This window comes from Phocoena sinus, chromosome 13 (genome assembly GCF_008692025.1).
Source record: "Phocoena sinus isolate mPhoSin1 chromosome 13, mPhoSin1.pri, whole genome shotgun sequence".
NCBI classification, from domain to species: domain Eukaryota; kingdom Metazoa; phylum Chordata; class Mammalia; order Artiodactyla; family Phocoenidae; genus Phocoena; species Phocoena sinus.
In genome coordinates this window covers 10995748-11011354 of record NC_045775.1, presented here as the reverse complement: position 1 = coordinate 11011354, position 15607 = coordinate 10995748, and the positions used below count along the sequence as shown (strand labels likewise).

The window sequence follows — 15607 nt, the reverse complement described above, 5'->3', positions numbered from 1 at the left end:
CCGTGTCCTCAAGTCCATTCTCTACGAAACTGACCTATTTTTACAATCACTGTTCTTTTGTCTCTTTTAGTACCAGGCTCTTTTTCTCAGAATTTTGGGCATATCTACTTATTTCTAAATACCATTTTAACTTGTACATACCTAGACCTGTTGCTTTCACCCATCTTCCTTCATCCTCAGCTGGTAGTTGGTCTTCTCCGTGAAGGAAGCTCTGCAACAGAATATCTCCCAATCGTCTCAGCTGGTTGCCTCTAGCGACAGGCAGCTCACTCCCTATGGGCTAACCTATTAGATTTCTAGACAGCTCTGATGGGTGGCTGCCTTACTTAGTGTGAACAGACATATAAAGCACCATTGTGCATAGGCTGGTACTGTGTGCCGGAGTGAGGAATGGGTAAGACATTTGTAAAGACGAAATAAAATACACATCCCTCTGTGTAGAGGAATTATCTCATCAGGAGATTGACATATGAAATAATAACACAAGGAATTAAGCAAAGTAGAAAGGGGGCAAGTACAAAGTTTGGAACTAGCCAAACTCAGGGCCCCAGAATGGGTCGTAGAGGTGACCAAGCTTGAATCTTCAAAGATTCTCTCCCATTGTTAGATCCTCAGTCAGAGCATTGTCCTAATTTTGGCTTTAGAAGAGGTGTGTATGCTACTAAATCCCGTGCCAGGAGTGGAGCTGATGGTGTGCCGAGAAATGGAGTCTGAATGTCATGCAAATAGATAGAGAAAACAAAAAGTTACCAGCAGGCATTTTTCTTATTCCAAGTATACACTTCTGTTGTCCTTTTATTTTTCTGCACTTGTAGTTGATATATTTAATAACTTTTATTAGTAATAGGATATGTAGCAGTGAGACAAATATCCTTCCCTAAAGTAAACAGTGCAATAATATTAAATAGACTTCTTTAAAGTAATTGAAATGAGGTCCTGCATGCATTGGGCTACTGGGATTTCAGCTTCTCTCCTTACTCTAATTACTCTTAGCTTCGTACAGATCCATAAAATCAAAGATTTAATTCAGAGAAGGTTCATTACCTATTGTTGAAACAGGAATTAAGCAGTTAACATTTTACTGGCTTGGAAGACAGTAGTGCTTCGTGCTTTAATAAGTTTTTTTCTCCAAGATCTGCAAAGTTTCATTTATTCTCAAAAATTAATCACCGACCAAAAAAAAAAAAAATCACTGACAGAGAAGGCAAGCCTTTTACTCATTGTATGATATATGTAAGGCCTCTTTCTTCTTCTGTGCTTTATTCCCGATTTGTTTGACTGTAATAACTCCAGCCATTTACTGAACTTGAACTCTACACCAGGCATTGTGCTAGGCAGTTAAAAACATAGATTATCTCAACCTCTGTCTGTTGTCTGTATTTCACATGTGGAAACTGGGGCCTGGAGAGATTATCCTTAACAAGGTCATACATCTGTGTAGCTAAAAAGCCAGGATTGGAAACTGGTCTCTCACCCAAAAGCCTGTCTGCTTTCTCTTCACAAGATGACAACATCGCACTCCAATTCAGAATTATTTGATCAGAGGAATTAAACCAGCTAATCCTCCTGGACTTCTGACATATTTATTTCAAACATCCAACTGACTCCAAAAGTGACCAAATATATTTTCTTCCTCAAGCCCTTAAAGCACCGATCCAGGAGCGGCCGGGAGCCCAGACAGTGACACAATCCAGTCGGGCAGACGGGTGAGGGCGAGCACCGGGCTCAGCGCCGCTCCAACTCCGGCATCGCGCTCCTGACCACTGCGCGGCCCACGGCAGACGGAGTCCGCGAGAGTGTGCCCCAGAGCTCGGGGCAGTTACCTGCCGAAGCTCCACTCCCGTGAAAGCAGTCCCTGCCGGCACCCTCCGCTTTCCTAGCCACTTGCCTGCCGTGTGGATGAAAGGCTCTTGGTGCTGCAGACAGGAGTCAGTGCTGTGCCTCTGAGGTGGGAGAGCCAACTTCAGGACACTGGTCCACAAGAGGCCTCCCAGCTCCACGTAATATCAAACGGTGAAAATCTCCAAGAGATCTCCATCCCAACACCAAGACCAAGCTTCACTCAACGACCAGCAAGCTACAGTGCTGGACACCCTATGCCAAACAACTAGCAAGACAGGAACACAACCCCACCCATTAGCAGAGAGGCTGCCTAAAATCATAATAACTCCACAGACACCCCAAAACACACCACCAGAGGTGGATCTGCCCACCAGAAAGACAAGATCCAGCCTCATTCACCAGAACATAGGCACTAGTCCCCTCCACCAGGAAGCCTACACAACCCACTGAACCAACCTTAGCCACTGGGGACAGACACCAAAAACAACAGGAACTACGAACCTGCAGCCTGCAAAAAGGAGACCCCAAACACAGTAAGATAAGCAAAATGAGAAGACAGAAAAACACACAGCAGATGAAGGAGCAAGATAAAAACCCACCAGACCTAACAAATGAAGAGGAGATAGGCAGTCTACCTGAAAAAGAATTCAGAGTAATGATAGTAAAGACAATCCAAAATCTTGGAAATAGAAGAGAGCAAATGCAAGAAACATTTAACAAGGACCTAGAAGAACTAAAGATGAAATAAGCAACGATGAACAACACAATAAATGAAATTAAAAATTCTCTAGATGGGATCAATAGCAGAATTACTGAGACAGAAGAACGGATAAGTGACCTGGAACATAAAATAGTGGAAATAACTACCACAGAGCAGAATAAAGAAAAAAGAATGAAAAGAACTGAGGACAGTCACAGAGACCTCTGGGACAACATTAAACACACCAACATTCGAATTATAGGGGTCCCAGAAGAAGAAGAGAAAAAGAAAGGGACTGAGAAAATATTTGAAGAGATTATAGTTGAAAACTTCCCTAATATGGGAAAGGAAATAGTTAATCAAGTCCAGGAAGCACAGAGAGTTCCATACAGGATAAATCCAAGGAGAAACACGCCAAGACACATATTAATCAAACTGTCAAAAATTAAATACAAAGAAAACATATTAAAAGCAGCAAGGGAAAAACAACAAATAATACACAAGGGAATGCCCATAAGGTTAACAGCTGATCTTTCAGCAGAAACTCTGCAAGCCAGAAGGGACTGGCATGACATATTTAAAGTGATGAAGGAGAAAAACCTACAACCAAGATTACTCTACCCAGCAAGGATCTCATTCAGATTTGATGGAGAAATTAAAACCTTTACAGACAAGCAAAAGCTGAGAGAGTTCAGCACCATCAAACCAGCTTTACAACAAATGCTAAAGGATCTTTTCTAGGCAAGAAACACAGGAGAAGGAAAAGACCTACAATAACAGACCCAACACAATTAAGAAAATGGGAAAAGGAACATACAAATAGATAATTACCTTAAATGTAAATGGATTAGATGCTCCCACCAGAAGACACAGACCGGCTGAATGGATACAAAAACAAGACCCATATATATGCTGTCTACAAGAGGTCCACTTCAGACCTAGAGACACATACAGACTGAAAGTGAGGGGATGGAAAAACATATTCCACGCAAATGGAAACCAAAAGAAAGCTGGAGTAGCAATTCTCATATCAGACAAAATAGACTTTAAAATAAAGACTATTACAAGAGACAAAGAAGGACACTACATAATGATCAAGGGATTGATCCAATAAGAAGATATAACAATTGTAAATATCTATGCACCTAACATAGGAGCACCTCAGTACATAAGGCAAATACTAACAGCCATAAAAGGGGAAATCGACAGTAACGCATTCATAGTAGGGAACTTTAACACCCCACTTTCACCAATGGACAGATCATCCAAAATGAAAATAAATAAGGAAACACAAGCTTTAAATGATACATTAAACAAGATGGACTTAATTGATATTTATAGGACATTGCATCCAAAAACAACAGAATACACATTTTTCTCAAGTGCTCATGGAACGTTCTCCAGGATAGATCACATCTTGGGTCACAAATCAAGCCTTGGTAAATTTAAGAAAATTGAAATTGTATCAAGTATCTTTTCCGGCCACAACACTATGAGACTAGATATCAATTACAGGAAAAGATCTGTAAAAAATACAAACACATGGAGGCGAAGCAATACTTAATAACGAAGTGATCATTGAAGAAATCAAAGAGGAAATCAAAAAATACCTAGAAACAAATGACAATGGAGACACGACGACCCAAAACCTGTGGCATGCAGCAAAAGCAGTTCTAAGAGGGAAGTTTATAGCAATACAATCCTACCTTAAGAAACAGGAAACATCTTGAATAAACAACCTAACCTTTCACCAAAAGCAATTAGAGAAAGAAGAACAAAAAACCCCCAAAGTTAGCAGAAGGAAAGAAATCATAAAGATCAGATCAGAAATAAATGAAAAAGAAATGAAGGAAATGATAGCAAAGATCAGTAAAACTAAAAGCTGGTTCTCTGAGAAGATAAACAAAATTGATACACCATTAGCCAGACTCATCAAGAAAAAAAAGGGAGAAGACTCAAATCATAGAATTAGAAATGAAAAAGTAGAAGTAACAACAGACACTGCAGAAATACAAAAGATTGTGCGAGATTACTACAAGCAACTCTATGCCAATAAAATGGACAACCTGGAAGAAATGGACACATTCTTAGAAATGCACAACCTGCCAAGACTGAATCAGGAAGAAATAGAAAATATGAACAGACCAATCACAAGCACTGAAATTGAAACTGTGATTAAAAATCTTCCAACAAACAAAAGCCCAGGACCAGATGGCTTCACAGGCGAATTCTATCAAACATTTAGAGAAGAGCTAAAACCTATCCTTCTTAAACTCTTCCAAAATATAGCAGAGGGAGGAACACTCCCAAACTCACTCTACGAGGCCACCATCACCCTGATACCAAAACCAGACAAGGATGTCACAAAGAAAGAAAACTACAGGCCAATATCACTGATGAACATAGATGCAAAAATCCTCAACAAAATACTAGCAAACAGAATCCAGCAGTACATTAAAAGGATCATACACCATGATCAAGTGGGGTTTATTTCAGGAATGCAAGGATTCTTCAATATACACAAGTCAATCAACGTGATACACCATATTAACAAATTGAAGGAGAAAAACCATATGATCATCTCAATAGATGCAGAGAAAGCTTTCGACAAAATTCAACACCCATTTATGATAAAAACCCTGCAGAAAGTAGGCATAGAGGGAACTTTCCTCAACATAATAAAGGTCATATATGACAAACCCACAGCCAATATCATTCTCAATGGTGAAAAACTGAAAGCATTTCCAGTAAGATCAGGAACAAGAGAAGGTTGCCCACTCTCACCACTCTTATTCAACATAGCTTTGGAAGTTTTAGCCACAGCAATCAGAGAAGAAAAGGAAATAAAAGGAATCCAAATCAGAAAAGAAGAAGTAAAGCTGTCACTGTTTGCAGATGACATGATACTATACATAGAGAATACTAAAGATGCTACCAGAAAACTACTAGAAGTAATCAATGAATTTGGTAAAGTAGCAGGATACAAAATTAGTGCACAGAAATCTCTGGCATTTCTATACACTAATGATGAAAAATCTGAAAGTGAAATCAAGGAAACACTCCCTTTACCATTGCAACAAAAAGAATGAAATATCTAGTAATAAACCTACCTAAGGAGACAAAAGACCTGTATGCAGAAAATTATAAGATGCTGATGAAAGAAATTAAAGGTAATACAAACAGATGGAGAGATATACCATGTTCTTGGATTGGAAGAATCAACATTGTGAAAATGACTCTACTACCCAAAGCAATCTACAGATTCAATGCAATCCCTATCAAACTACCACTGGCATTTTTCACAGAGCTAGAACAAAAAATTTCGCAATTTGTATGGAAACACCAAAGACCCTGAATAGCCAAAGCAATCTTGAGAACGAAAAATGGAGCTGGAGGAATCAGGCTCCCTGACTTCAGACTATACTACAAAGCTACAGTAATCAAGACAGTATGGTACTGGCTCAAAAGCAGAAATATAGATCAATGGAACAGGATAGAAAGCCCAGAGATAACCCCACACACATATGGTCACCTTATCTTTGATAAAGGAGGCAGGAATATACAGTGGAGAAAGGACAGCCTCTTCAATAAGTGGTGCTGGGAAGACTGGACAGGTACATGTAAAAGTATGAGATTAGATCACTCCCTAACACCATACACAAAAATAAGCTCAAAATGCATTAAAGGCCTAAATGTAAGGCCAGAAACTATCAAACTCTTGGAGGAAAACATAGGTAGAACACTCTATGACATAAATCACAGCAAGATCCTTTTTGACCCACCTCCTAGAGAAATGGAAATAAAAACAAAAATAAACAAATGGGACCTAGTGAAACTGCAGAGCTTTTGCACATCAAAGGAAACCATAAACAAGACCAAAAGACAGCCCTCAGAATGGGAGAAAATATTTGCAAATGAAGCAACTGACAAAGGATTAATCTCCAAAATTTACAAGCAGCTCATGCAGCTCAATAAGAAAAAAAACAAACAACCCAATCTAAAAATGGGCAGAAGACCTAAATAGACATTTCTCCAAAGAAGATATACAGACTGCCAACAAACACATGAAAGAATGCTCAACATCATTAATCATTAGGGAAATGCACATCAAAACTACCATGAGATAGTCATCTCACACCAGTCAGAATGGCCATCATCAAAAAATCTAGAAACAGTAAATGCTGGAGAGGGTGTGGAGAAAAGGGAACACTCTTGCACTGCTGGTGGGAATGTGAGTTGGTACAGCCACTATGGAAAACAGTATGGAGGTTCCTTAAAAAACTACAAATAGAGCTACCATATGACCCAGCAATCCCACTACTGGGCATATACCCTGAGAAAACCATAGTTCAAAAAGAGTCATGTACCAAAATGTTCTATTTACAATAGCTCTATTTACAGCTCTATTTACAATAGCCAGGAGATAGAAACAACCTAAGTGTCCATCATTGGATGAATGGATAAAGACGATGTGGCACATATATACAATGGAATGTTACTCAGCCATAAAAAGAAACGAAATTGAGCTATTTGTAATGAGGTGGGTAGACCTAGAGTCTGTCATACAGAGTGAAGTAAGTCAGAAAGAGAAAGACAAATACCGTATGCTAACACATATGTATGGAATTTAAGAAAAAAAAATGTCATGAAGAACCTAGGGGTAAGACAGGAATAAAGACACAGACCTACTAGAGAACGGACTTGAAGATATGGGGAGGGGGAAGGGTAAGCTGTGACAAAGCGAGAGAGTGGCATGGATATGTATACACTACCAAACGTAAAATAGATAGCTAGTTGGAAGCAGCCGCATAGCACAGGGAGATCAGCTCGGTGCTTTGTGACCACCTAGAGGTGTGGGATAGGGAGGGTGGGAGGGAGGGAGACGCAAGAGGGAAGAGATATGGGAACATATGTATATGTATACCTGATTCACTTTGTTATAAAGCAGAAACTAACACACCATTGTAAAGCAATTATACGCCAATAAAGATGTTAAAAAAAAAAAAAGCGCCAATCCAGCTGTCGTCAGGGATGTTGATTTTCCCCAGACCATACACCAAAGTGATTCCCGACCAATTAAATAGTTAAGATATTTTTAAAATCAGAAAATTATATATATGTATATGTATATATACACACACCCACACAAACATACACATACACGCATACATATCAGATCCTTCAAGCCAGTATAGCTTCCAAGCTTTAAAGCAATAGGAAAAGGATCACAAAGGAACAGATCCTTTCCTATGATATAAAAATGTAAAGCTTCTACAAGACAACAAATAACCAAAACAGAATTGCCAACAACAGATTAGAATGTCCATTATATCAATAACCAAAATCAAATTTAATGTTTAAGTTATACAAAGAACTCCTTCACATGTGGAAAATGATGTTGAAACTCCAGTTAATGAGCAAAGGATTTGATCCTTCCCACAAGAAAAAATAAAAATGACAGGAAATATATGGAAAAAATTCACTCTTGCAAATAAACAAATTAAAATAAAATCATCTTTGAGGTACCTATGCATATCTCCTAAATTAGCAAAATGAGTTTCTTTTCAAAACAATAACATCCAAAGCTGAGAAGTTTGCAGTGGAACTGACACACTCCTCCCCTGATAGCACCCCTGTGAGCTGGACAGTCCACGTCACTGTGTGACTGTACTGCTCTCACATCCTCAGCCGAAAATGGTTTCCGATGCTTTGCCCCATGTATTGGTCTGCTCAGGCTGCCATAACAAAGTACCACAGACTGGGCAACTCACACACTAGAAATTTGTTTTCTTGCAATCCTGGAGGCCCAGAGGCCAAGATCAAGGTGTCAGGGGGATTGATTTCTTCTGAGGCCTCTCTCCGTGACTTGTAGATGGTTGCTTTCCCCCTGTGTCCACATGTGGTTGCCTTTGGGTTTATGTGTGTGTCATCTTCTCTTCTCATAAAGACACCAATGAAACTGGATTAGGATTCACCCAGATGACTCATTAAACCTTATTGACCTGTTTAAAGGCCCTGTCTCCAAATACAGTCACATTTTCATGTATTGGGGGGTAAGACTTCAATATATGAATTTGGGGGGATACATGACATCCCATAAGACCCCAGTTATACCTCTCCTAATAATTTATTTTAAGGAGATAATTCAAATGAAGAAAGGATATATGTAAAAACCATTCACTTGTAGTGTTTCAGTAATATCAAATGATTATAAACAGCTATTTATAGCAGGGGAAGTTAAAAAACTTGTTCAATAGACTACTTTGCAGCCATTAAATTTTTTTTTTTTTTTTTTTTCGGTACACGGGCCTCTCACTGTTGTGGCCTCTCCCGTTGCGGAGCACAGGCTCCGGACGCGCAGGCTCAGCGGCCATGGCTCACGGGCCCAGCCGCTCCGCGGCATGTGGGATCTTCCCGGACCGGGGCACGAACCCGTGTCCCCTCCATCGGCAGGTGGACTCTCAACCACTGCGCCACCAGGGAAGCCCCATTAACCTTTTTAGGAATGAAAACTGTGTGAAAATCGTTTTTTAGAATTCTCAACATATGAGAAAGGTACGTACAAGTGTCACAGGATTGATTGTGGAAATATATTTGCATATAGATAATTACTAGAGAGAAAAGGAGGATAAACTAATTTTCTTGTGATCCTGATACAGAAGACTTCTTTCTTTTTTAAAACTATTTCCATTTTTTTCTTTTTATTTCACAAAGAAAAATCAAGTGGGTTAGAATGAGTAATTCTAACTGGTAAGACAGTTGTAGGCTTCTGTGGTAGGTAGTACTAGATGATTAGTGGCTTAAGTTAGGATTTTAGTCAAAAACAAGAAAAACGAAGACAAGCTGAGGCTTGACAAAGTAACGTAGCAGCTCCACGACGTCGCGATGACGCCAGGAGCTCTGCTGCGCTGAGGAAGACCCAGGCTGGCCTTCGTGCCCCTGAGGCAGGCGGCTTGGCGTGTGCGGAGGAGCGGTTCTGGCTGCCTGTGACCGCGGGCAATGCTGGGCAATCCTCTCCTTCTCTGACTCTCAGGCTCCTCTTCGTTAAAACGCAGTTGTTGCACTGGGTCCTTAGAAAGGCCTTCTCTTACTTTCTGTATTCTTTCATTCTCTGTTTTGTCGCAAATATGTACAGAATAAATATGCAGTGTTTTCCTTGCACATGACAATTATAAAGTATACTCTGGCCATCCTGTACATCTTGCAAAGAGCCGGAATCAGATAGAAGGCCAGAGAAAGGAAACAGAGTCAGCCCTGCATTTTCCCAGCATTTGCTTATGAGGAACTAAAGCAGAATTTCCCCCACGCCCTCCCCTGGCCACGGCCCAGGCTCAGTGGAGGTCCACGGTCTCTGCCTCCACCTCTCTCTAGGGAACCTCTGAGCGGGCCAGGACCACAGGGGAGATATCGGAGTTCACTTCCGTGACTATAGCCTTAGGCTTCCTCAGCCGGGATGGTAGATGGAGAGCTTTTGGAGGGTGGACACCCACCCTGCCTTAGGACACGGGCAGTTATCCGGAAGGCACATCCAGTGGGAAACCAATTTTCAGGATGTCATTGCGCTGGAGAGAAGCAAACAGAAGAGGGGATCAGAGGGGCAGCATTCACAGAACCCCTGTCGCTTCCTCGAGCTGGAAAAATCCATCATTCCCTTTCTGGGAGCCTTTCAGGCCCGCAGAGGGAGGGGTCATGAGTCAACAGAAAGAATAATAAAGGTGTCCTAGCCTTGAAGGCTTATTCAGGGCAGCAAAGAAAGTACCACACTGCGGTGTTTGAATGCTGAGACTTTTATCCACGTATTTTATCAAACATTTGCCTGTAGCATCCTGGCACACACTCTGTTCTCTCCTGGAGGGTCAGGTGGAAGGATTCTTTATTTTTAACAGTGAACCAAACTAACAACACGCACAGTAACTCAGCCGCCACTCGTGCACTTGTGTGTGCGCCCGCGCTCACACGAGCGTGTGTCGAGGCTGCGGTGTACCGTGAAAGGACGCGAGCTTTGGAGTTCCTCATTCTTCACGTGTTCATTCCACAGATCTTGCTGGGCTCCTCCCATGAGGCCCACGCTCTTCTGGGCCTGGGGCTGCAGGGTGAACAGAGGACACACCGTCCCTGCTCTGCAGGAGCTCGTAGTCTGGGTCGGTGGGGGCGGGGGGACAAACGGTAAACGCACGCACTAGTCAGAGCTGAGGGCTCCTGGGCGGCAGCAGCCTTACGATGCTCGACACATGGCTCCGAGCTCACTGAGCCTCGGTTTATGCGTCTGTCAAATGAGATCAGAACAGTCTTAAAGGGATGTTTTAAGGCTTACAGAGAAGGTGCCTCAGTGGCACGTGAGGGCCTCTCAGGAAGTGGCAGGCACCGTGATGGAGTTCAGGTCCTGGTTCCCACGCTGGAGCAAAAGAGAAAGGAGAGAAAGAAGACGTGCAGAACCTTCGTAAGCAGCCGCCCCAGCGGGGAGGATGGAAAGCTCTTCTGCCACTTTCAGCAGCAGAAAAACTGGTCTTGTACCAGTTGCTTTTGTCACCACCTCTAGAAACGAAAACAAACAAAAAGTGGGCAATTGAATTCAACGTCAGTGTCTTCCCGAGTCAGAGGTGGATGAGTGGAATGTATCGGTTGATGGAATGAGAGGCTGAAGAAAAGATGCCCAGAGTTTGCAGGACTCTTCAGTTCTGAGTCTAGAATCTTGTTCAATCGCGTACGTATGCACTTTACAAAAATGTGACAGGTTTCAGTGAGGTAGGCTCATTCAGCCATTTAACGAGTGCGAATTAAACTGCGTGCTGAAATGAAAAGGGCTGCAACCCCCCGTGCCCTCAAGAAGCTCCCAGGGTGGTAGGAAGGCAGCCGGACCAAGCACCATAATACAGCCCAGAGAGGCGTGTGTACGGCGTCCTGGAGTGTGGGGTGAGGGGTTCAGCTTGGCCAGGAGATCTAGGGGAAGTGTCACCAAGAAGATGGCACTGGAGCTGACATCTTTGTGGGGTTTTGAAGGATCACTGCTTGGTAGGAAAGATAGGCGCCGGCTGGTAGTGGGCAGTAACTTTTATTCTCAGAACTTCTTTTGTTTTAATCCTTGCAGCCAGTCGACACCCTTGACCTTGTCTCCAGTAGCCTTTCCTCCTTGTCACAGAACACTCACGCCATGTACAGTTACGTAATAGAGTTGGTCCAAACATGAGATAATTGGCTTTGAAATGCCACATTATTTGTGGTTACTACACCCCAAACTATTAAAAAGTGCACAGTGACACGAAGAAGAAGCTGTCGTGAAGCTGTTTTATGACACCCCAATGTAAATGAGAAGCTCTGAATTTTGGTCTGTGATTCGTGTTGACTTGATTCCTTATGAAAATATGGACAATAGTAAAACAAAAAAATATAAGCTAAGTGTCAAAGCCATGGAAAACCATGCATAGGCCAAGAAGATAAGACCAGGGAGGAAGTACAGAAAATATGCAACTGAAAGAGCACAGAAAACTTGTTTTAAAAAAGGTGAGTTTGGTGCTGAGCTTTCTAGAGGCTTAAGCAAGAACAGCTTTTAAACACCTCCTGTCGGTTACCCTATTTACAACAGTGGGGTTGATGGTTGTACTTTCTCGATGGAGTAGAAAAAGGGTTTTCTTGTTCCGAAAAGAATTTTTTTCACAGGGATCTACATAAAGGAGAGGTTTGAGGTTAAAGAATATGGACCATGGTGAAGCACAAATGAAATGGTAAATGTGGTTGTTAACAAGCTCGAGCTTTGAAGTCATGCTGACCTGAATTCAGATTCTGGCTCCACAGTTTACCGACCGCGATGTTAAGCGAAATTCTTAGCCATGAGTTTCCTAATCTGTGAAGTCAGGAGGTTAAAGTGCTGGCTTCACATGGTAGACCAAGAGGACTCAGTGAAGGAGCACACGTCCGGCACTTAGCACAGCTTCTGACACTCGATGTGGGAGCTGCCACTGTGATCCCAGGGCGTCTTGGTACATGGCCATGTCTTACGTGAAAAGGAGACCGGGTCTGCCATCCCGTGTGTGTGACGCCAGAGACGCTCATGCCCTGTGTGTGCTTCTCGGAACAGGTGCTGTTAGCCAGGGTAAAGGGGTTTCTGATGACAAAGGCAGAAGGGCAGCGCCCAGCACAGCAGCGGGGATGTGTCTATGTCTGCCGGTGGGGAGTCAGCAACGCCCGCCCCTCACGCCTGCCTGTCTTACCTCTTGCAGGTGAATGATTCAAACTGCGACCGAGAACTTCTCTCCCTGCTCCTGGACGCCAAGCTCTTGGTGAAGTGCGTCTCCACTCCCTTCTACCCACGTCTTGTCGAGCATCTCTTGGCCAGCCCCCAGCAAGGGCGCTGGGATGCAGAGGATCTGGCCAGACACCTGCGGGCAGCTGGCCACGAGGCCGAAGCCGGGTCACTCCTCCTGGCCGCGCGGGGCACCCATCGGGCCCTGAGGACCTTCAGCACGGCCCTGGGTGCGGCGCAGCACTGGGTGTGAGCACGCCCGCCCATGGCCACCGCCGTCACCAGGCTCAGCTGTTTCCAGAGGCAACATGTGTACCTGTCAGTTGTTCTCAGTGGTTTCAGCGAATTGCAAATAAAGCTGTATATAAATGATGAGCAAGCTGCCACTTTTTTTTTTTTTTTACTTTGTTTTCTTTCTTATAGCGACTGGTTAACATACTTTCCTACTAAGAGAGACTGGACTCTTCTTGTTTATTTATTATTTATTTTTTAGACCGTCTCTTCTGATAGAATACAGTTAATACAGTGTCTAAAACTTCAGTTCAGGCCGTTGGCTGTGGTGGTGGTGGAAGGGGAGAGCGTGTGGAATGGCCAGTGGCTGGAGCACGTCCTGGACGGAGGAAGGATGGACCTGGAGTCACGTCTCAGGTTAGTTATGCGACTTTGGGCAAAGTACTCCCTCTCAGAGCCTTAGTCTGTCCTGTAGAAAATGAGGGTTGTGTTATTTATCTCACAGGTTGTTGTGTGTCATGTGAGGCTCTGTCAGATACTTAGCAGGGGCCCAGGAAATGTTACCTCTTCCCCCGCGTCACTCATGTAGATGAATTGTGATTTGAAGGCCACAGGTAGATGATCAATACCAGCACACGATGGCTGCCTATTGATTAGGGGCCTCCAAACCTGTCAACGTCTCCGTAGAAGGCTGACGGGTTTGCATGTCTGTAGAACCTCTGTAACCGGGGGGTGGGCTGACAGAGCCAGCCAGGATTGGCTGTCGGGGGGTCACTGACTAACACACAGCCAATCATAACAGGTGCGTGGTTAGCAACACCCTTGGGAAAAGCAGCACAGAAAGGGAATTCCCTGTGCAGGACCATAAGGACCCCGATGCACAACTCACTGGCACGTGCTTCCACTGCAGAAGTGTGCACTTGAAGGTGAAGGTTCTCGGCTGGAAGTCCTGGGCTTAGCTCTCGTGAAAGCCTCACACCAGGTTCAACCCACAGCAACCACCCCTAGGCAGCAGTTGGCAGGGAGCAAACTCCGTGACCAAAGGACCATCGGAGGATCTGTCTTATGCACACTGGTCTTTACCACGACCCCAAAGAAATATTTGGAGAGAGAGAGAGAGAAGGTGGCCGTGTACTCATAAGAATGTTTAGTCTAGATAGATAATGTCATCTAGGACAATCCTTTACTACAATGAATAATTTTTAATTAAAGTAATGTGGAAAGGCTGCCTCTGGTCAATTTCCATATTGCTCTGTCAGAGCCATTGGACTGAGTGTTATGTGGCTCACTGAGCGTTGTTGACGTGTGGCATATTGGGACAGCCTAGTCTTCACCTTTCCTCCCCACACTCCCACCAATGCCACACACATACCTGGTTGGGTCCACCCTCTCTGTAAGAGTAAGTTCACTTCACCTCACTTTACCTGTCATCATCACCATCACCATCACCATCATCACCATCACCATCATCATCATCACCATCACCATCATCATCACCATCACCATCATCACCATCATCACCATCATCATCACTATCATCATCATCATCACCATCGTCATCATCACCATCATCATCACTATCATCATCATCATCACCATCGTCACCATCACCATCGTCACCATCACTGTCATCACCATCATCACCATCATCACCATCGTCACCATCGTCACCATCATCACCATCATCGTCACCATCACCATCACCATCATCACCATCATCACTATCATCACCATCACCATCATCATCACCATCATCACCATCATCATCACTATCATCATCATCATCACCATCGTCACCATCACCATCATCACCATCATCACCATCACTATCATCACCATCACCATCATCACCATCATCACCATCATCACCATCACCATCATCACCATCACCATCATCATCATCACCATCACCATCATCATCACCATCACCATCATCACCATCACCATCATCACCATCATCACCATCACCATCATCATCACTATCATCATCATCATCACCATCGTCACCATCACCATCATCACCATCATCACCATCGTCACCATCACCATCATCACCATCATCACCACCATCGTCACCATCACTGTCATCACCATCATCATCACCATCACCATCACCATCATCACCATCATCACCATCATCATCACCATCATCACCATCACCACCATCATCATCATCACCATCATCACCATCATCACCATCACCACCATCATCGTCACCATCGTCTTCACCGTCTGTCATCACTGGCTTCATTTCATTTCTGCTCCTATGGGTGTAGCTAGAGTCTTCTGACAGGAAAAAGGTTTTGTCATCTTTGGAGGACGATTTGCTGGCATAAAAGCCCACTCCGCTGACTTCTGACCGGTTGTCTATTCCAGGATTGAGTTCCTTGCCTGAGCCTTCAGCAGCACCTGGAATCTGGGAATGGCTTGTACAAGCTTCGAGATGCTTCTGAGGAAAAGTCTCAGCGTAATTCTCCCAAATTAGATAACATCTGTCCAGACTGATCCCCGAGGTCACAAAGGCCTTCCTAGAACTGTGGTGCTGCCAGCTGTACAGATGGCATTAATCCAGCCAGGAAGCATGCCTACTGGCA

The 15607-nt window shown here is 43.5% G+C and overlaps 1 protein-coding gene across 2 annotated transcripts in view; it reads left to right on the top strand.

Moving 5' to 3' along the window:
* The window catches only part of NBAS (NBAS subunit of NRZ tethering complex), a 365227-nt gene extending 352070 nt beyond the window's left edge, over nucleotides 1-13157 (top strand). For both annotated transcript variants that reach the window (XM_032652473.1, XM_032652472.1), the window contains one exon: nucleotides 12760-13157. In XM_032652473.1, the coding sequence (XP_032508364.1) occupies nucleotides 12760-13035 (276 nt within the window). In that variant the 3' untranslated portion in view covers nucleotides 13036-13157. The remainder of the gene's footprint in view (nucleotides 1-12759) is intronic.
* Nucleotides 13158-15607: the final 2450 nt, after the last annotated feature.